The 23,227-nt window shown below is 36.6% G+C and overlaps 1 protein-coding gene across 8 annotated transcripts in view; it reads right to left on the reverse strand.

The window, feature by feature from the left end:
- Positions 1-3,670: 3,670 nt before the first annotated feature.
- drm (odd-skipped family member drumstick) overlaps positions 3,671-23,227 on the reverse strand; it is a 45,892-nt gene continuing 26,335 nt past the window's right edge. For 5 of the 8 annotated variants that reach the window (XM_034978568.2, XM_069505001.1, XM_034978566.2 and 2 more), the window contains exons 2-3: positions 17,554-17,814; positions 3,671-6,152 (exon numbers count right to left, since the gene is read on the reverse strand). In XM_034978568.2, the coding sequence (XP_034834459.1) occupies positions 6,104-6,152; positions 17,554-17,771 (267 nt within the window). In that variant the 5' untranslated portion in view covers positions 17,772-17,814 and the 3' untranslated portion in view covers positions 3,671-6,103. Of the gene's footprint in view, positions 6,153-6,538; positions 6,613-17,553; positions 17,815-18,686; positions 19,078-23,227 lie in introns of those variants that run through there. The other 3 variants (XM_034978569.2, XM_069505000.1, XM_034978567.2) reach the window with 3 other exon arrangements.

The raw sequence follows: 23,227 nt of genomic DNA on the forward strand, positions 1-23,227 counted from the left end.
TTGGTAGACTTCACACACCTTCGAGAACATTATGGAGAACTCGCAGGGATGTAGGTTTCCTCACGATGTTTTCCTTCACCGTTAAAGCAAGTGATATTTAATTACTTAAAACCGCACATAACTCCGAAAAGTTAGAGGGATCGAACCCCCGACCTCCGATTAGAAGGCGGACGTCCTAACCACTAATAGGCTATCACAGCTATGTATGCCTCCAAACTTAGACGGACGGATAGACGGATGGACAGACGGAGCGGAGGCTTAGTAGGTAACAGGGTCTCCTTCGGGTACGGAACCCAAAAAATGAATACAAACCTCATGATTGCGATATAACTATGTCGTGGGAAGCTATGTGAGTTACAGTATAAAAATGTACTTTCTCGCCGCTCAGGCTTCCGTAGGACACGGAGATAACATCACAGATGAGATCTTCGCAAAACGGATGACTCACGTCTTCGCCGTTAAAATTATGTTGCAATGATCTTGCTTAATGTATGTTAGTCACTGTTAATTTGTGACTTTTAAATGTTGCAAGGCGTTACTTTGCGGAAATTCATGATAAGATCGGGTTATGAAGCGAGGCGACGCCCCGCACACCCGCACGTCACCCGCGCTATTCCGCACCGGGTTAGCGCGGGAGCAGTACGGGTGTTCCCACCCTGATTTGTCATCTCGACCTGTCGCGCACTATATCTTTATTTTTGTCACAGGGCTCTATCTCTACTTTTGACTAAAAAAACCATTTATTAAAATTTTATTACTTGTGCTCATTTTTTTGGAGTTTTTTCAGGTAATTTCCAACATATGTATATCTTCAACATATGTGTATCTTCCTTCGGTCTGTGTTTTTTATTCTTTAATGTAATCCTTCTTGTGGTTGTGCAAATAAAGTGTATTTATTATTATTATTATTATTATATTGGGGGTTTATTTTAATGTGGATAACGGGTACATACTACGATTATACTACGATTTGGTGTTTGCCCATGACAGCTCGAACTTCATCTCTCGTAGCACCGCAGTCCCGTCGTGACCACGACCCGTGCATTTGGGTTGAAATATCGACGAATAAAAACATCAAAATCGTGGTAGGTATGTACCCGTTATTTACATTAAAATATGTCGTTAAACCATGAAATAAGCTTAAAATCATTATTAGGGATTGCTATCTTGTTAGATATCTCATGTATTAATATTTTTAAAATATTTTGCAGGACAAGAATCTCAACGGGATCGTGACGTTCTACCGGTCACCTCACATAGGTGTGATAAATATATCTATAGATCCATAAGACGGTAAGAGTATTTTAGCGTTTAAACTATCGTGACTGATTTCCATTATATAAAATATCTCTCAACAGCTATACTCACGTATTCAGTCGACATTAGCCCGACTAGTTTCGAACCCATCCATCAATCGACGCGTGCGCGAACTGACTCCCTTGACAAAGGACCCCGGATGGGTTCGAAACTAGTCGGGGTAATGTTGACTAAATACCTGAGTATAGCTGTTGAGAGATATTTTATATAACGGTAAGAGTAGCTTACACTTTATTTACTAGTCGCAACTGCTCACGTTTATCTCCCAGCGTTGAATGGCCATTCGCTTCCGCGCATTGTATCAACGCGCCGTGAGCGAAATTAGTCTCATGGGGTCTTCCGCAGAACTCGTGGGGTTATTTATTTTATTCGATTGCGTCTTGGGTAGTCCACGATTCAGAAGCACGAATGTCTCTAGTCTCTGCTATTATAATACTGTTAATAGTTTATTTTCTATTCAAGTACCTAATCTTTATTCCCAAGAGATTTTTATTTATCCTTCTCAAACTTTTCAGACCTACTATGTGCTAAAATGTACATTCACTTCGATAGATAGAGGTGCGTGCGTACGAGTCGGGGAGTCTGGGGTTCGATCCTGGGCACGCACGTCTAACTTTTCAGATTTAAGGGCTTATTACATCTATCTGAAATAGGGAGTCCTAGGTAGGATGTACGAAAGTGTAATCGCATTAAGCCAGTAGGTAAGGATCCTAGGAAGTATGCTAGCTAGCTTAATTATTTAGCATTAATTATTTAAAACTTTACTTTCTTGTAAAGTTTTAAATAATTAAGTATCACTTGCTTTAACGGTGAATTTCCTTCCGTTCCTCATGATGGTTTCCTCATCAAGAGGAAATCTGAATGCCTGAAAGTTCTCCATAATGTTCTCAGAGGTGTGTGAAATCTGCCAATATAAACTTGGCCAGCTTGATAGACTATGGCCAAGCCCTTCTCATTATGTTAGGAGACCCGTGCTCAGTCAGTAGGTAAGAGAAGGCGACGGGTTGATGATGATGATGATGATCGAACATACGAAGTAGAGTATATCTATTCTGAAATTTGAAAACAGCCAATTTTCGAATATGTTCCTAGTTTAGAACCCACCTTAATTCGATATTCAAACTGATCACCATACTTCCTAGTTTAGTCCAACCATAATTCGATATTCAAACTGATCACCATACGTTCCTAGTTTAGTCCAACCTTAGTTCGATCAAAATGTATTCTGTGAGTTCGATATTCAAACTGATCACAATACGTTCCTACAGTACGACAAGGCAATCTTGGCGCGTGGCGAAAATCGGAAGTTGCCGTCAAGTGTCCCCTTTATTCTTATTTGAATATTCTAAGACTTTGTTCTCCAACAGTGTAGTTTAGTACCCACCTTAAAATTCGATATTTGAACTGATCGTTAGATTAGCTACATCGGACAGGCGATGACTAACGCGGGCAGTGGGCACAGCCGGACTGCGGCTGCCACTGCGTTACGCGGAACCTGTTCGCGCACAAATACCTGACCGATACACGCCTTTATACGGATTAATCATTAAACATTTATTATCGCCGATACGACTACGATTGACGGACAGACCAGAGAGTTGTCACATTACTAGATCAATCACAAAATCTGTGTTAGCTCCCTGAGCTAAACACAGATTTTGTGATTATAAAATACTAGCGTCTAGCTGACGTCCGTGTGAATTTAGGTTTTTCGGAATAAAAGGATTTTCCGGGATAAAAGTAGCCTATGTGTTAATCCAGGATATAATCTATCTCCATTTCGAATTTCAGCCAAATCGTTCAGTAGGTTTTGGTATCATTTCATCAAAATCGGTTAAACGATTGAGCGTGTAAAGGCAGCTGACAGAGAGACACACTTTCGCATTTATACCTAATATTAGTATGGATCATATTATAATCACTATTGTTGTAATTGGCTATATTTTATGACTAGCTGATGCCCGCGACTTTAATTTTAAATATCCCGTGGGAACTTTAACATTTCGAGATACAAAGTAGCTTATTTCTGTCTTAGAAATGCAAGCTATCTACAGAGATATGCTTTAAATGATTCAAAATCATTCAAACGTGAAAAGATAGTAAACAGACAGGCAACGCGCGCGTAAAATTCATTAAAATATAAACTGATGCAACCTACCAAAAGTAAGGCCTGTTATTTTTTATCACTACAATACAAATATTTTAGATACTTAGTAGCTGTAAAATTTCATTCCTCATTAAATATTTTAAATTTAAACGTAGGTGTGAATCCAATAAATATTTATTGGCTTGTTGATGTTGTAACTATAAAAAGGGAAATAAACATACCTACATAATAAAAACAAGCACGTCATTCATTATACATTATTTATTATTTATCATCGATCTACACAATAAATGCAATACATACATTATTATTATAACATTAAACATATTATTATAATAAATTTTTACACATCTAATTCTATGTATATAAAAAATATGGCTAAACGACAGATATGCCTGTCACATATTGGCACATGGAATATTCTCTAACCACCGCAATCGTCACCATAATTAATATATATTTTGTAATTATTTTAAAGCATTGCTTAGATTATTTACTTGTTAGACCTATCGACCCGATCTCGATATAAAAATACGTTTTTTATCGATAAAAACAATTGAATGAAAATTACTATGATCGGTCACTTTATATATTTAATGTTTTAACAATCCTTGTCTGTTATATAGAACAGTGCATTAATAAAATTAGTATTATAATAAATTTTCTAGATCATACCTTGTACGAACGGACACTTTCTTTAGGTACATATTTAATGCTGTAACGAACTTTGTCTATTAATTACTTAGATGAATTATTAATGAACCTATTGTAATAATAATTGTTCCTGGGAGTCATTCAAAATAAATCTTGTGGTTTTTATTTAGATATCTAGACGTATATAATCTAAGCATACGTACACGTGATTAAGTCTTGTAACAGTTTCATATATAAACTTTGTATTTATATATTTTGTAAAGACACTATTGGACACATTTATTATAAAACTGTACCTTTATTATTTCGCTTCATTACGAAACAAAGGTAGTTCCGGATAGCATACCTACTCTATATTATAATATAAATATAGTGTTATAATTATTCTGTTCTATAACTTTTGTAGAAAAATTTAAGAAAATACACTTTGCAAGCAAAAATTTAAAAGAGGTTAGTGAAAATCTGTATATTAATTATCTAAGTACATATATAATATTTTCGTGCAGGTCCAGAAATCGGCTCTAACTTTTGAAAATAACTTTCGTTGATTTAAAAAGATAAAAGTTTTAAAACAAAAACTCATAAATGGAATTATCGACTTAAATCTATCACTGTATTTTATGTTATAATTAAATACTATAATTCAATTAGAAAAGCTAAAAACAATCTCTTACTTTAAAATTATAAGGCCAGAAATTGTTCATAAGCATTTTTCTCGATAGAAATCTTAAGTAGGTACTTACATTGTAATAAGGCTAAGCCGTGTCATTACTAAAATTAAAACTTTTACTCATAATTCTAAGCATTAGGAACAACCCTTAAAATGTACATAAAGCGACAGGAAATGTTATATAAAAGCTTGATATATTATATAATTAATACAGACAATTATATTTATTAATCTCCTTAGAATAATAACACAACTTAAAGCAAACAAAAAGCAAAATAAAAAATCTGACAAAATATGCGAGTTGAACTCGAGTGAAGAGAGTTCCGTACGTTGAATATGTGAGATTGTACGACCAATCGGTCCAATAGATTCAAAACAAATTGGCTATGACAAACGGACAGACAGACATGCAAACACACAAGTGATCCTATAAAATCCCGTTTTTTATTCGGACGTACGGATCCCTAAAAATAGAAAGGTCTGATTCCACGTTTTAAATAAATTCTTCTTCTGTATCAGTACATACCTAATAGGTAAAGGTAACATTATATTTTAGTGCAACGAACAATTTTTATCATTGATCTAGGAATTTCCTTAGGTCAGATTCATATTTGGAACATCATTCTATGCGTTGTTACTATTCTAAGGAAATCCATTTATTAGGTATAAGTAATCTTGAAACACCTTACATTTTTCCTCTGCCACTTATATCCTTTAATTATTATGAATGTTACGTTCTACGTAGAAGATTATATTAGTAACAATATTTTAAATATAATATAAATATTATTTTACATAAAAAATAGCTAAGCTGTTAAGCTGTTTATATTATGCTACCATCACTTATTCTAATAAATACTATTTACAAATACCAGAATGTTTTAAAGCAAATACAAAAAATGTACTTTTTACTTAAATTTTTGACTATTAGCTGTAATAATTACTCAAAAAGATCTTTGTAAATTATATCTTTCATAGCGGAATTATGACAACGAATAGATTGTTTTATCTAAAGCCATTTACAATTTATTTTGCCTACTGTCCAGTAAACCTCTAATGAAATATTATTCTCCATTGATTTCTATTTTAAAGTGAATTTCATTTTTAACACTTGTACAGCGAATAAGAACTTATCAATGTTAAAAACGAAACACGAAAAAGTATAATTTTTAACATCTTTGTAGTTTGTCTGTTACTAGATGTTTATGGGACGGTAGGTGTTTTAAAGTATAAACTATTTATTTTAAATCATTGCAATGACCCATTCTGGTGTAGGTACAACAATAGAAGCAAGAATACTGTTAAAATCCCAGGTGGTTTACGTCACGCAGGTCTTCGAGTGATCGCATAATGAATCACCATCTCATATTCATGGTCTCCTTATTGGAATTGTAGTGTATTTCTCTGTAACAAAATATCGAATGTTATTGTCTTTTCTTACATAAATGACTACATGATATTGGGTTTAAAATTGGTGTTTAATTTTAGTCGAAATTCACAAAGAAAATTGCCCAATAATTGTTAAACCAAAGCGAAATGCTTGTGGACTAAACAATAAGCACGATCTTATTCTATATTTTTCTGGAAAAATAAATAAAGTATTTAGAGATTTTATGCGGTCTCTTTATTAGAAACATGTCAAAATGCGTCGTAGATCAGCAAGTTCATTGTTAACATGATGTTAAATTTGAACTATTAAGTATTTTAAAATTATATTTGTTATATTATCATAGGTGATAAAGGTTGTTTTTCAATAAAGATAGGTATATGGACATGTTGTTGAACCTTACTCTATTGTGTAAGAGAGACCGCTGTTGATGATCGTGCTTCTCCATCACCTCACCGCCACAAGCATTGACTACATCTACAACAATTGAGAAAAACATCATTAGTCAAAAGTGATATTTTTGAAAATTGTTAAAATTGTGTAAAATAATACCTGAAGTTATTACATATTTTAGCAATAGGAAATTTCAATTTAACATCAACCATAAAATACTAGTTAACGCTTTTAAGTTTCATATTCAACAACAGTTATTTATACCTCTAATACTAGACAATGCCCGACACTTTATCCGCGTGTGATTTAGGTTTTTTATACAGACGCAAGTGTTAGCCCTTGACTGCAATAAGTGATGATGCAGTCTAAGATAGAAGCGGGCTAACCAGGACGGCGGCGTATGACAGTTTTTATGCAGGTTCTTAAAAAGCCAGTTGGAACTCTTCGATTTTGCGTAATAAAAATTTGCGTATAAAAAGTGCCAGCGTCTTCGGGATGTAAGCTAGGTACCTCTTCCGTGGGCCGTGGAAAGCTGGCAGATATACAGACATGTAGACACGTTTTTGCACTTAAGTAGGTACTAATTATTGTGGAATATGAATGGAATAACAATTTAGTGTAGTACTAAAATAAATTGAAATTGAAATTTCCGGCATTGTTTTAGTAGTGACAATAATCTTATATTACTAGGTGCTTCTGTGAAAATAATAACAATAGTATTAAGTATAGTTTTTTAACTTAGTATAAGAGCAATATTTAAGTGACCATATAAATTCCGTTACTCCAAAGGTGCATATCTAACAAAAAGGTGTGCCAAAAAGTTTAAACAATGTTAGTAAACTCAAATCAGGATTAAAATAAGGGATACCGTTACCAAAAACATCGCAAAAGAACTCAAGAGAACAGATTAGTGAATCGTGTTAAAACCGTTACAAACCAAAACGAGATTATAATAATATAAACTAGCCGTACAATAAACAGTGGATTTGTTTCCCAAATCCTAGCTTTTGAATACAGATCAAGGAGTTATACGAAATCCATCTAAATATACGTTTCTACACGTTATTCTTTATCTGTGTTGAACGTGGATACAAAAAAAATTATGAATGTAGATTGAAATAAAAACAGCATCTTCTAGACATTAAGGACCTATTTAGATTTGTAGGATTATTGGAATGACTAGCGTAGCAGTGCGTCTCGCAAAGGCGATTCGGATAATCTTTGGCCGCGAATATGTTTGTATAGAGTTACTTGATATTACTTGATAGGCTACTATAGTCTATACCTATAGTCTATCAGAGGAATCACAGGGTTCAAAAAGCTCATTTTCACTACCTACTGCGCCAGAGAAGATTTCAAAAATCATCAAAACCAACCCATTGCCGGCTCACTACTGAGTACGGGATTCTTCTCAGAACGAGAATGGTTTGGCCATAGTCCATCACGCTGGCCAAGTGCGAACTGGCAGACTTCACACACTTTGCAAGTTTCCTCACGATGTTTTTCTTCAGCGATAAAGCAAGTGATAATTAATTGCTTTTATCGTCCATACCTAACTCCGAAAAGTTAGAGGTGTGTTCCCCGAATCGATCCCCCGACCTTTCGAATAGGGGGCGGACGTTTTAACCACTAAACTATCAAGGCCGACCTTCGAAATACCTATTTAATGCATAAAATATTAATAGTGTGTTAAGTTACAATGATACATTCATAAACATGAAACTAATTAATATTATTCAATCAAATGTAAACTACATTGCGTTATTAATTGATTAACTAATTATTATTCTAATATTCTACAATGTCGTCACCTATTTTGTAATCACGAATTATTAATTTACTAAGCTTTACCGTGAGCTCAACATGACTTCCTGCACTTCACGGTAAAAACTTCATCGTTATTTCATTGATTAATGATTTTAGTCATTGTTACATTATTACACTAGGTGATGCCAGACTTCGTCCGCGTGGATTTAGGTTTTCTTTTAAGATTTTCCGGGATAAAAGTAGCCTATGACACTCTCCAGGTCTTCAATTATATTCATGCAAATCACGTCAACCCGGTCCTCCGTTGCGACGTGATTGAAGGACAAACCAACGAACAAACACACTTATAATATGGGTAATGATTAAATAAACCTAGATAGTAAGATACCTTTATATTACCTACTCAATTCAAAAATTAAATACGTAGGTACTGTTATTTTATTAATAAAATTATTAACTAGTAAAATTAATTAGTTACCTATCTAATAATAAAATGTGATATTTTTTTTATTTTAAGGCATTTTTATACTTAGTTTTTTTAAAATACTGTTGGCCTAAATGATATGGATGATATACCTACACACAATACTGAGAACATGAAGAGTGAGATGGATTTTATAAACTAAGCATATTAATCATTTTATCGGCACTTAAATCAACGCAAGTGCAATAACAGTAAATAACAACATAATCCAAAAGCTTGCACACGCTGTGTGGTTCATTGTAAACGTTGAACTATTCAAATGGCCCGATAGCGCAATTCACGTAATCGTAACAGCGATCGTATTCTCGCCGAATCTCCGCGGCGCAGTTAAAGGGCGTAGGTGACAGGCATTTATACTTCCGCGCGAAACAACACCGGCCGAGTTCGTGAGCGAACACCCTGTATGTGCGACTGTGGGAACGGAACGCTTTGTTTCTGTATACAGGGTAGTTGTTTAACTTTATTAGTTGTTTAAATATTTTGAAGTGAAACTTCTTTCACTACGTAGAAATACGTAATGGCATTAAAAAAGGAACCTTTGATGTTAACAGTTCGTATACTCGCCAAATCTCGGCAGCGTAGCAGTCAAAGGGCGCGTAGGTTTCAGGCATCTATGTTTCCGCGCGAAACAACACCGGCCGAGTTCGTGAGCGAACGCCTTGTACGCTTAGTATAAGATTTTACGTCTCACCAAACGTTGCTAGAATTCGAGAGTCGAAACACAATACCTTCAAAGTAAAATGGACCTAAAGATCCTTGAACTGAAGTCGAAAATTTAATTGATTGATTGATGATTCCACTGATTTTAATTTCGCAACGTTTCTGCTTGTAGCGCTGGCTATAGATGTGTAGACAAACTTTAAAACAAGGCAGTTAAGATCCAGTTTACTAATTATAGCGGAAGTGTTTCGTCACTCGAATACTATCAACGTTGACGAGACATAAAACCTTGTACTAAGCGTACAGTACCTACGTGTGACTGTGAGAACTGAACGCTTCGTTTCTGTATGCAGGGTGAATGTTTAATTTTGATTTTTGAAGTGAAACTTCTTTAACCGCGTAGGAATGTGTAACGACGAAACCGCATTATGGTAATTTTAAGAAATTATCTATAGCGACGGAAGTAGTGATGACGGACATAACGTAATTGATTTTTGAAGTGAAACTTTAGCCGCGTAAGAATGAGTAATAATGACTATTTATTTAGCAACGGATACATACAAACACTTTTACTGCCTTTATTCGTGTTTTTTTAAATAGCATACCTATATCTTTTCGGTAAGTATTCTCTATAAAAGACAGTTAATTGTTTTTGGTAATGAAATAAGCAAAAAGTATCAGCCTGTATAATGAGAGATATTTCCCAAGCTAATTAACCGCATTGCCACCTCGGACGACGCGCGAACAATTGTGTACCATTGTAAAACGTACACCCGTGCCTAGATCTGTTGTAATGTCAGCTCTTTAGAATTCCTGCTTTTATTTAAATGGCAAAATAAAGTCAAGTAACGCCTAAGGATACGTTCACACTAGTTAGGCGAAAAGATTTTAGTATGCTACAAATTGCTTTTTATACAAGACTAGAATATGATGCCCGTGACTTCGTCCGCGTGTATTTAGGTTTTTAAAAATCCCGTTAGATTTTCCGGGATAAAAAGTAGCCCGGGGAAGGAGTATAAAATAAACAAAATGTTTTTCAGATTATTTCCGACATATTATATTATTACTAGCTTATGTCTACGACTTCGTCCGCGTGGACTACACAAATTTCAAACCCCTATTTCACCCCCTTAGGGGTTGGTATTTTCAAAAATCCTTCCTTAGCGGATGCCTACGTCATAATAGCTATCTGCATACCAAACAGCCCGATCTTTCCAATAGTTTAGCTGTGCGTTGATAGATCAGTCAGTCAGTCACCTTTACCTTTTTTATATTTAGATTTTAGTACGAATAAAGATGGGGACTATGTAAACCAGTGATTTATAGTTTTTTTTTGTCAATAGTATACCTACCTAATAATTTATGGTCTAGTTACACTTCTTTTCGGGGGCAAACTGTTTAATTGTGTTTGGCTGAACCATTTGGTTGGGCCACCATCATCATCTTGATCAACCCATTACCGTCCCACTACTGAGTACGGGTCTTCTCTCAGAGCGAGAAGGGTTTAGACACGTCATTAGAATCACATAAAATAAAACCTGATTGGGTATTTGACAACACCAAAAATATTTTTTTTCTCAGTGATTATTAAATAGAGGGTCTTCCAAAATACGTAAAATCCACGTCCTTTGTTGGTTTTAAGTGCAATAACCATTTTAAATTATCGATTAAACTAAAAAAAGCACGTCAAATGATTGTCACGTCACGCACCGGTACTCCATAGAATCTCGCATAGGTACAAAGCGCGCGTTTTGACGTTTGATAAAAAGTTACTGATTTGACTAGTTGTCAAATACCGTATTACCTAGTACCACAGGTTTGCAACTAGCGTGGCCCCCTCAGTCCCTCTCGCTCAAGCAGATTTTCTTACTTGTGAAATGTCATTCCTTCTACACTTCACGTTGTTTGTCAAATACTCACGTACAAATACATTTTGACAAACAAAAAAAAGTGGCCACGGTGATAAGGACAAAACATAATCATTTTGTCACGTTCTAACAAGAGCTTAAATGCATTTAGCTATCTCGCTCTAACAGTAAGTGTCACAATAGGGCTACTTCTAACAGTCCTTGTTCTGAGCCTAGTACAGTCAAATCAGAGTAAAATAAAATAGAGCACAATGTACCATAGATACAGCACCGCACCGATAACCCACTCCACTAACTCAGTAGAGCATCGATTTCGCATCGCAATTAAGCCTAGGCCCTTTGTTATCGACACGTCAAAGGCTAGCCTTAATTACGATTACTGGAATCGATAAATTATAGTTCAGATGTACGCTTAATTAAGTTCGCATAAATGTCACTAACAATTCCCATTGTTTCTCAGGATTTCGCCGGCATCGTGTTTCGATTGAGAGTTGTAGATTTTCATTGATAATAATTGAATGTGAACAAAAATTAAACTGATGTTTTGATTATTTTGTAAGTAAATCAAGTAATCAAATTGATCTTATTCTTCAATTTAACTTTTTAGTAAAACTGGCTTATTCTCGCGACTTCATCCGCGTGGACTACACAAATTTCAAACCCCTATTTCACCATATTTTCATAAGGAGTTGAATTTTCAAAAACCCTTTCTTAACGGATGCCTACGTCATAATAGCTATCTGCATGCCAAATTTCAGCCTGATCTATGCAGTGGTTTTAGCTGAGCGTTGATAGATCAGTCAATCAGTCAGTCAGTATTGTCCTTTTATTATAGGTATTAGGTACATAGATGAATTTCACGCTCAAGTTCTACTTATCAATTCTATAGAGAGTGATTTTTATTGACGAATAAGAGTTAGCATTACCTATTTAAAACATATAGGTACCTAATCTCCTGAATGATCCTAAATGGTTATTTCAAAAAGTAATATATTTTGAAACAATATAAAAAATCTAAGTAGGTGGGTCATTTATTATCTCTCTAACTAGCTAGGGGAGAAGACAGGGGAGAAGAAGGAGGCATAGTATTTACCTTCTTCCGCCTTAGGAAATCCAACTGTGCCGGTTCAACGTCGGGACGTCACAGTCGCATTCAATATCCGGATCCTGAGACACCTCATAGCTGACGCGGACTGTGCAGCTGGGTTTTTTAGTGGCTACCTATCCTATGGCAGTGCAAGTGAGTCCCACATACCCGCTTTTGTAAGGGATGCGTAAGTGCATTTTCCCAGCGAAAAAAAAGATTGGTGCTACGACCGACATCAAGGGCATTGTCTCACTGTATGTATTTACGCTGTGGCTATACCCTTACGCTTAGTATAAGTTTTACGTCTCACCATCGTTGCTAGAATTCGAGAGTCGAAACACAATAACGTCTAAGTAAAATTTTGTATGTTATTACGTAATTAATTATCACCTTGACTTGAAGTCAAAAATTCAACGCCACTGATTTTAATTTCGCAACGTTTCCGCTTGGAGCGCTGGCTGTAGATGTGTAGACAAACTTGAGCTTTAAAACAGGTCAGTTAAGATCCAGTTTACTATAACGCGGAAGTGTTTCGACACTCGAATACTATCAACGTGGGTGAGACAAAAACTCGTACTAAGCGTACCGCATTCACTAGATGTGGCAGTCGTGTGAATCGCACCTCTAAACGTGAGCGCCGATGGCGGTGAAGTACCGCTACCGATTATTTTACTAAATGACTGTGTACTGAGGTACCTGCAAGTGTACGCGGAACACGTATGAGGCCAGCAGTTCCTTATTTTGTAACCGACTTCAAAAATACGAGGACCTCAATTTAACCCGTAAATATAACACGACATATTTTCATAAATGCCCTGTTATATCTAGAACAGAATGACTTTTGAGATCAGGATTCTATCTCAAATTAGCCATCGAACTAAGTAGCTAACCTTCTTGCTACAAACAAAACAAATCGAGAGCCAGATTTTTAATCTATACTAATATTATAAATGCGGAAGTGTGTCTGTCTGTCTGTCTGCTAGCTTTTCACAGCCCAACCGTTAAACCGATTTTGATGAAATTTGGCACAGAGTTAGCTTATATCCGGGGAAGGACATAGAACATAAATCCACGCGGACGAAGTCGCGGGCATCATCTAGTACATAATAATATGTTTGAAGTAACCTAGTAGTATACATACCTAATAGGTATAAAATACACGAAATTAAAACATTGGTTCAGAAAATTTACTCCAGATGCCTTCAGGTCAACTGTGTTCTCATTCTGAATCTGGACCAAAACAACTTAAAGTAAATACCAAATTCAAAGCAATGACGTGGCGAGTGGGTTTGATGACGACGTAAAACATAATAAATATTAAACGTACAAGACAATCAAATTGAACCATAAAACACCAATATCCAATACCAAAAACGATCGAACAGTACCAACAACCTAGCAAGCGTTTACCGTAAACCACCAAATACGTAAAGCGCACCGCTTGAACCGCAATACGAGTTCGGCAGGTTAAGCGGCATGCACACTGTACCCTTAGTAACGACTTCGTACATCTCGACAACGTTGATAGATTTCGAACATTGACAAAATACAAAATTTGGAATAATACTGGAAACAATCGAACAGTCGCAACAACCTATCAAGTTTACCTACTGTAAACCACCAAATAGGTAAAGCGCACCGCTTGAACCGCAATACGAATTGAGTAGACATTACAGTCTTAGTACGACTTCTAACATCTCGACAACATTGATAAATTTCGAACATTTAGACACTATAAAGTGAGAGGAAAATGGACCTTACAGTCTGATTGCTTTGAAGTCATTTATTCAAATCTTTCATCTTTAAACTACAGATTTTATTTTACAATGGCGCCAATTTGATTTTCAGGTAAAGAGTATTCGCATCTTTTTCTTACCAATGTATGTAATAAAATAAGAAAAGGTAAGGTATTTATTTGAGTTTAAATCTTTGTGTCTTTAGGTGTTAGTAGAGTAGAATATTTAAGATTGCAAATGTTATAGGTAGTTTCTACTTGGAGCAATAGCTGTAGATGCATGGTAAAAGTCGAAACTTAAAACAAAGGAGTTTAGGTTTCTCTTTTTTTTTTTTTTTTTTTATTAACTATCAAATATTGAACATTTTACAAATACTTTTAACACAACAAAAAAAACCACTAAGGTTTAGTATGTTGCTTATCATTCCGTCCATTAATCGATTTTGGGTATAGTGCTTCCATAAATAATATATATATTATGTATAGAAGCACTAGGGAGCGTTACATGATAATAATTTGTTATATTTAATTTTTCAAAAATGGGAATTGTTAATATTTGTTTTGAAAGTATGATTTTAACTTGTGTTTAAAGTTAAATTCGGTTAGTCCTGACCTAAAAGTATTATCTAAACTATTTATTAGGCGAGGGATCATGTACGCGCTGGTGCGCTCACCATATTTATTTTTTGCAGAGATGGTAACTAGTTTTTTTTGAGTTACTTTGCGTGTCTGAATTTTGTTAATAACTTCCTTTTGCATGGCTAAATTAAAAAATTGTTCTTTCAGGATCGTAAATTGAACTTTGTCATAAATATTACTTTTCTCTGGTGTTATAGCGTTTCGATATTTGGAATCGATTAACGTTGTCGAGATTTGCAAATTAATACTAAGCCGAGTGTTCCTTGTACGGCAACTGCAAATTATACGTTCACGTGTGGGGCTACCGCGTTCGCACAGTTTCGGAAGCATTAGGGGCTATTAAGCACCGTTAACACACGGGCTCATCACGAGCTCACGAGCGTCCGCGTCGTGAGCGATCTATCGAAGATCTTGGTAGCCCGGATACGGAGCGAGGTTTTCACACGGAACCCCAGTACGCGTGGAACAAATGCATGTGTTGTGTATTTTTAAAGGAGATTTAAAAAACAATTTGTTCTTTTGAAAGCTACGGGTAGATCGATGGTCGAAACGTACAATAGTCTCGAATTACGACCGAAATTAATCTGTAATCTGCTGACAGATTCCTTAGCTACGTTGTTATTCGTCAAAAATTTATGTGTAGACTTTTTTAACAATCAACCACGTCGCTAAGTAATAACAACCACGAACTCTTTGATCTTAGTAACATAAGTAACATAAGTCCGATCCGGTATGCTAGCTATCTCTGTACTAAATTTCGTCAGTATCGACAGACAGGCACACTTTTTAATTTTATAACAGACACTTATCCATACTTCCATACTAATATTATAAATGCGAAAGTGTGTCTGTCTGTCTGCTAGCTTTTCACGGTCTAACAGTTTGATGATATTTGGTACAAAGTCAGCTTACATCCCGGGGCAGGCTTCTTTTTATCCCGGAAAATTAAAGACTTCCTACGGGATATTAAAAAATCCACGTCGACGACGTCGCGGGCATCATCTTATACTTAATGTAAGTAGGTATATTAGTGTGGATGATTAAGGGCCGATTTCATTAATGTAAAATAAGTCAAATTTGATATTTTGGCAGGGTTTCAGCTCAAAAACTGTCATTACGCCCAATTTATTTCTTGATTGAACGTCACTCGACATCGTTAATGAAATCGGCACTGAGAGTATTTGAATACTAACAAATGCTTTGAATACTTTGTTAGTCCATAATTGTATCAATGTTTAGGAGACAAGGGAAACAAGAATGGCACTGTGACCCTGTCAACGTGTAGCTACCACAACATTGTATGGTAATTATGAGGGGGCGACATTCTGTCAGCGGTGTGTAAATACATCTTCAGTAATTGTGGATGTCGCGTGTCCTAACGGAATGTAGGTAGGTATGTATTCGCCTTTCCGATTTTTCAGCCAATATGGCCAGTTACGGCCATTAATTAATAAAATCAATCCATCCATAATCCGCATATATAAAACTAGCTTATGCTCGCGACTTCGTCCGGGTGAACTACACAAATTTCAAACCCCTATTTCACCTCCTTAGGGGTTCAATTTTCAAAAATTCTTTCTTAGCTGATGCCTACGTCATAATAGCTATCTGCATGCCCGATTGCCGAAAATTTCAGCCCGAATCGTCCAGTAGTTTGAGCTATGCGTTGATAGATCAGTCAGTCACATTTTCCTTTTATATATTATATTTATGATTTATGATTCTCGTCAAGCGCAAGCCTTAGCTCTTGCAATAAAAAAATACGTTCTCGAGGTATTGCGTAACATGCCTACCGACCTACATACTCGTGCTGTGGTTGCGGCACGGGATACAAGGCCGTGGTCACACTAGTCACTATGAATTAGGGTCTAGTCTGTCACAGGGGCACTCGGCTGTGATATACTGAGACGTCAGTTGTTAGCTACTACTGTTACAGCCTGTGACCGCAGTTTAGGCAATTGGGACGCAGAAAATGTTTTGATGTAATGGGTGCCTAATCATTCTGATTCCTCACATTACCTATAAGGGACCCTGAGTAAGTTTCTAAGTTGACAAACGTAGTACAATAGTACATTTTGGTACAAGTGTGTAATGTGGTGATTACCACTGAGGCGCCATTGAGACCCGCGCCGTTCAGGCGAGGACGGTTGGCATGCATATAGCTATTACGACGTAGGCATTCGCTAAGAAAGGGTTTTTGAAAATTCAACCCTTTAAGGGGGTGAAATACGGTTTGAAATTTGTCTTTCTGCCGCGTAAGTATGTGCATTTATTCGCCCTGTCGACTAGTTATTATATAAACTCTAACAACTGCTTCACATTTTACAAAACCTGGAAATTTACATAGGCTAAGTACTTTTTATTCCAAGGAATCAAACAGTTTCCAAGAGATTTTTAAAAATCTAAATCTTCGCGGATGAAGTTGCGGGCATCAGCTATTTTTTTTTATAAAAGTGGCGAGCAAACGAGCAGGCGGGTCACCTGATGTTAAATGATCACCGCCGCCTATGAACATATTTTGCAGTACCAGAGGAACCACCAATGCGTGGCCGGCCTTTCAGGAATTTGTTGGTCCGCCCCTTGAATAACCCCATGTTGTGATCTAATGGGAACACCGCCGAAGGGAGTTGATTCCACAGTTTGCATATGCGTGGAAGGTGTGCTTTGTTTAGTAAAGAGTAATTTTGAGAAAAAATGTTATAATTTGTAAGAAAAATTAAAACTATTAAAAACTTAAGGTAGTTTAGGTAGGTACTTATCTAATCAATACAAAAAAAAAACTCACCTGTGCTGACGCAAATTGTCCTGCCTTTTGAAACTCTTCCCACAGACCTCACAACTGAAGGACAGCTCGGGGCTCTTGTGGGTGCGCTCGTGTATCATCAGGTTGTAGGACTTGGTGAACCGACGTTGGCAATACTTGCAGACGAACTCGCACTTGGGGCGCAGCTTACGCCTGAAGTCCCTGGTGTGGTCCTCGTCGATTTGCATCACGGCGAACATTTTGTCTGGTCTATGGTGCTCGCTGCGGGCGGGGCTAGTGAGCCTGTGTGACAATGATAACTTATCAGAACAACGCACATAGGAAACTCAACTTTAACACTCAACATATAAGATTCTAAACTGTGCAACAAATGATTCAGATAAGGGTAATTCCTCATTTGTTCGAAAACAGCGCGGCTGATGCCGTACGACGTAACTTGAGGAGCTGGCAAACAAAATTGTGTGTGTTACCCTTCTGGATCAAAACATCATTTTAACTGTACCTACTGAACTTGAGTTCATAGTTCATGATTTCGATCACTGAACACAAACTTGAACTCATTTCCAAGCAGAACAATCCAAATCTGTACTAAGTAGGTACATCAGCTGGTACCTACTGTAATTCAGATAAGCGTAATTCCATATTTGTTTAAACGCCATTTATAAAGGCATACCTACCTATAAAACATGTATAAAATACTAAAATAGTATAAACTGTATAAGCTCGTCATTAGACGTTATTAGTTTATTACATCGCTTACATAATAACAATGTAACTAGCTTATCCCCGCGACTTTGTCCGCGTGGACTACACAAATTTCATACCCTTATTTTATCCCCTTAGGAGTTAAATTTTCAAAAATCCTTTCTTAGCGAATGTCTTAAATCATAATAGCTATCTGCATGCTAAATTTCAGCCCGATCCGTCCAGTATTTTAAGCTGTGCGTTGATTGATCAGTCAGTCAGTCAGTCAACCTTTTTCTTTAATATAATGTAATAATAACTGGGATCGTAAGTCGTGTGCAATGTTGGTGTTAACGCGCGTTTTTACGAGTATTATTATGTCGATGAAGATATCGTAATTAACACTTATAAATAACTATCGAGACGTCTATTAAATCGTTTTAGCACTATAATGAATAGGTAATACGCACCTTAGAATACTTTAAGAGCCTTTTTACTTTTACAGCAAGCACTTTCACTGTACTTCTTATTTTAATATTAACAACACTGTTTCAGTAAGCTTTCTAGTAGGTAAAGCGCGGTTTCAAAATACACGGAGAGCTGATGACTAGAAGTGTCACGAACGTGCGACGTAGACCGGGTGCGTTTGGCAACTGCGCAGTGCGCTGGCGAGAGGGTGCGGAAACTACTGATAACGTTACGCGGAAGGCGCGTAGCCCCCACCATGTGCTCGCTCAATGAACAGGTAGCTAGTCGGTAGGCTGGTGCCTCGCACCATGGGAATTATTGCACTGGCTCAAGTCACGGAGCTACGCAAACAATATAGAAATAACACACCTAAATTCGTATCATCCATCGATTATTCTGGAATTCGATGGAGAAGCTTTTCGGTTGACGGCCGCCAACATGAATGAATGAGTGAATGAATGAAATATTCATCATACATAGTACAAGTAATGTACTATGTATGATGTAATACTTTATTGTAAATGTAATATGTAAACAACTAAATAAAAATAAGTACCTAGGTACAATTAGCGTACTCTGCCAAGCAACTAGGACGTTACAGAGGACTAGTGAGTTAGAGTCAAGGAAACATTATTTGAAAGAGGGCACCCTATGATGATGTTGATGATGACGATGATTATTATTCTGGAAATTACTTGGTATGAAATTATATAATTGAAAATTTTACATATTGACAGAAAATTACAAATTATTATAATATGCCTTTAGTATTTTACTGGTCTTGTAAATCCATAGGCTTTTTCGTAGAGAGCTGACTCTACGAAAACTTGTTTATTTTTCACAAGACATTCCATTTACGTTTCGACGCGGGAGAACGCTAATATTTCATAATTCACCTTCACTTTGCTCATTTCTCGCTAGCTACCACTATTTTACCTCAAGTACTAAGTATAATTACGGGTACAAGCATTAAAATGGCACCGATTACAGTACAGTGCTCGGTGGGAAAGCCGCGGGTGGCTCGGGGCTACCGTGCGCGCGTGCGTGCGTTCCACTCACGATATTACTTATTTTGGCACTGGCGCGGCGCTTGCACCCGCCAAATTACCGTTTACTTGGCTTCTGTTATTAGCCACGGATCGCGGTTTCCAGCTTCTATAGTTCCGCGTAATTTTATAATCAAATCTCTATGTATAAAAATGAATCGCTAAATGTGTTGCTGATCGCAAATCTCGAGAACAGCTGAACCGATTTCGCTAATTGTTTTTTTTATAATATTCCTTGAAGTACGAAGATGGTTCTTACGGAGAGAAAAATTTAAAAAATTGCCTGAAGTAGAATCGACTGTTAGGCGGTACGAAGTTCGCCGGGTCAATTAGTTATGAATATATAAAATATCTCTATAATCACTGGGTCAGCCTCTAATTTATCATGACAAAAAATATCTAAATTATTTTTATTCAAATAGATTTTCATGAGTCCTTTTGAAACCGCTACTTACCCATATTTTTAATGGAAAAGTGTTTTTGTTGGTGTGTTAGTTTGTTCTTCAATTAGGTACGCCACAACAGAGCTTGACGTTCGTGGCTTTTTTGCATGGATATAGTTACATACCTGGAGAGTGACATAGATTACTTTTAAGGAGTTCCCAAAGGATTTTTAAAACTGAAGTCCACGCGGGTAAAGTCGCGAGCGTCAGCTAGTCTTTTAAAAATATTTTTCACTGTAATTAAACTGAGGTTTTTCAATCATGATGACAATTTTCTCTAAACGTACCCACTACGCTATGGGTTGGAGCCGCACGCACGGCTAAGAATAAGAAGTACACCTATCATACAAAGAAATTTAGTCGGGTGGTTACGGCAGACTTATATTTTATGATATTAACTTTAAAATTTACTTACTATCATTAAATTAACTATCATAACATCCGTTAATTTATTATTACCTTTAATATAAGTTTTATTATGTTGTTGATATGCGTCATAATAAAGCATTAAGGTCGTGTATTAAAGTAGCCGTAAAATGTAATTGTCGAGACAAGGCAAGTGTAAATTTTTACGCAGACGTTTTATAGCACAATCAAAACTGTTTGTTGTTCTCGTAGCCTACTATTTTATACTACCAACTTAAGACATTTATTTTCGCCCAACTAAGGAAAGATCGTGGGTATAGCCACGTACCTACCTATAGCTGTCCAATTATATTATGTATGACGTGTGTATACATATGTTACGGGCAACGTGATTAACTGGGCATTATTAATAAGGACCGGCCATTATTAATAATGCCCAAGAGTGATGGGCAAAGTGATTAATTTATCACTTTGATCGGCCATTATTAATAATGCCCGACGGCCCGTGGTCCATGTAATAAGTCATGTTTGAGATAGCTTGAATTTATCACTTGGACCGGGCAGTACGAATAATTCCCAAAAAGGTTTCGAAAAATAATCAAATCACAAACGTCGTATTCCGCAAACATATTTTACAAAAAAACATTTGACAAACATTCTATTAACAAATGTTTTACTTTGCAAAAGTGATGAACACTACCACGACAGAGGCCAGTTCGACGGAGCCCCGCTTCGCGGGGCTTCTTTTTCTGGGTGGTTTAAAAAGATTTATTCAGATTTATTCCTTTACTGATGCTATGAGACCTAGACCTACCTACCAACCAAATTTCATGATTCTAGGTCAACGGGAAAGTACCCTATAGGTTTTCTTGACAGACACGACGGACAGACGGACAGACAGACAGACATACAGACAGATAGGCAACAAAGTGATTCTATAAGGGTTCCTTTTTTCCTTTTGAGGAATCGAACCCTAAAAAACGGTGATAGCCTAGTGGCTAAGATATCGGATTCTTATTCAGGGAGCCCGGTGTTCAACCCCGGGCACGTACCTACATCTAATTTTTCGGAGGTATATCTATGCGTTGTAAAAAACAATATCGTAAGAAAACCTGCATGGCTGAGAGTTCTCCATAGGTAGGTAATGTTCTCAAAGGTATGTGTAGACTGTAGGTATCCAATCGGGCCAGCATGGTGAACCTAAACCCTTCTCATTCAAAGAGAAGACCTGCGCTCAGTAGTGGGTCAGCGATGGATTGATATTTGATAAAGATGCCAACAAAAATACTTCTTTAAAAATTAGATGTACCTATCAATTTTTATGTCTTATAGTGAAGATTCCAAAATTATACTATACCTACTTTCATAGTATACCTTATTATATTTTAGAGCTATCTACCTAGACAGGTTTTAGTTTTTGAGCTTTATCTTGTTGTTGCATGAGCAGACGTTTAGAATTCTCATCATAACATAAGGAATTTTTTGCTAACATTAATTCCGATGATAAAAACTATGCATTATGGTGGCATCACGAAACGATGGCACGCAAAAGAAGCTCCGTAGTTGAGATTTCGACATTTTAGCTACCATTTAGGGTTACAGTCTGCCGGTACTTTTTGATAAACATCTGATAGTCACGAAGTTCCCTCTTTAGTAGCAAAATAAATGCCTCTTATGGTATGAGAGATGGTCCCGAGTTTATCTTAAATTTACTGCTCATCTTGAAGAAATTATCGTCATTCTAAGGTAACAATAGCTGTTAACTCAACATTCATGTTCAAATAAATCTTGGGAATTTAAAGGCATTATGGTTTAACGATAGTGGCCTGCCTAGTTAATCTAACACTGATATTACTATATTTGATAGCTATAGGAAAGTATAATCATGATCTGATCTCATCGCCGGTTGACTACTGAGCACGGATCTCCTGTGACATCCTTGGACGTCTAGTGTCGCTGCCGCCGTCAATCTTTCATTGCATTACTAATTAAGACCGGTCAAGTGCGAGTCGGGCTCGCACACAAAGGATCCCGTATGGACCTGCATCGTACAAAAATAACACATTTTTTGTGATGTTACCACAAATTCATGGTTTTCGAATTTTTTCGTTGAAATAATTTATTCCTATAAGGTATTGTTACCTGCCAAATTTCACGATCTTAGCCCTTAGGTCAACAGGAAGCACCTTAAAGGTTTTAATTCCCTTGACGGTTCTTGTCAGACTGACAGACAACAAAGTGGTTTCTTTCTCTCTGGAGACGCGGAACCCTAAAACTTGGTTTCGTGTAGCAATGTCAAAAACGTCTATCTCTGTAAATCCATGGTATCAGTCATAGCTTCTAAAATTAGTCATTGTTTTAGCTTTGCTTAAAAAAATGTGTTAAGAATTCCATAAGTTATTAATTTAACAATAGGTACAAGACCACATAGTGCGAGGCGAAATTTTCCTTATAAATGTTATGACTTATGAAGCTATGTGAATCTTTGTGGTCGCCGAAAAATATCATATCTAGCAACGATCTATCTGTGTCATTTGTTTTAAGGCGGATCTTTGCGTGATTCAGAATCAATCTTAATCGCACACAGCCGCAAAACGAGGCGCAATAAGAGCCACCGTAATCGCAAAAGCCGCAAAAATCATCATCATCGCCAACTCACTAATGAGCAAAGGTTATGGAGAACTCTCA

The sequence above is a fragment of the Maniola hyperantus genome, chromosome 19, assembly GCF_902806685.2.
Source record: "Maniola hyperantus chromosome 19, iAphHyp1.2, whole genome shotgun sequence".
Taxonomy (NCBI): Eukaryota; Metazoa; Arthropoda; class Insecta; order Lepidoptera; family Nymphalidae; genus Maniola; species Maniola hyperantus.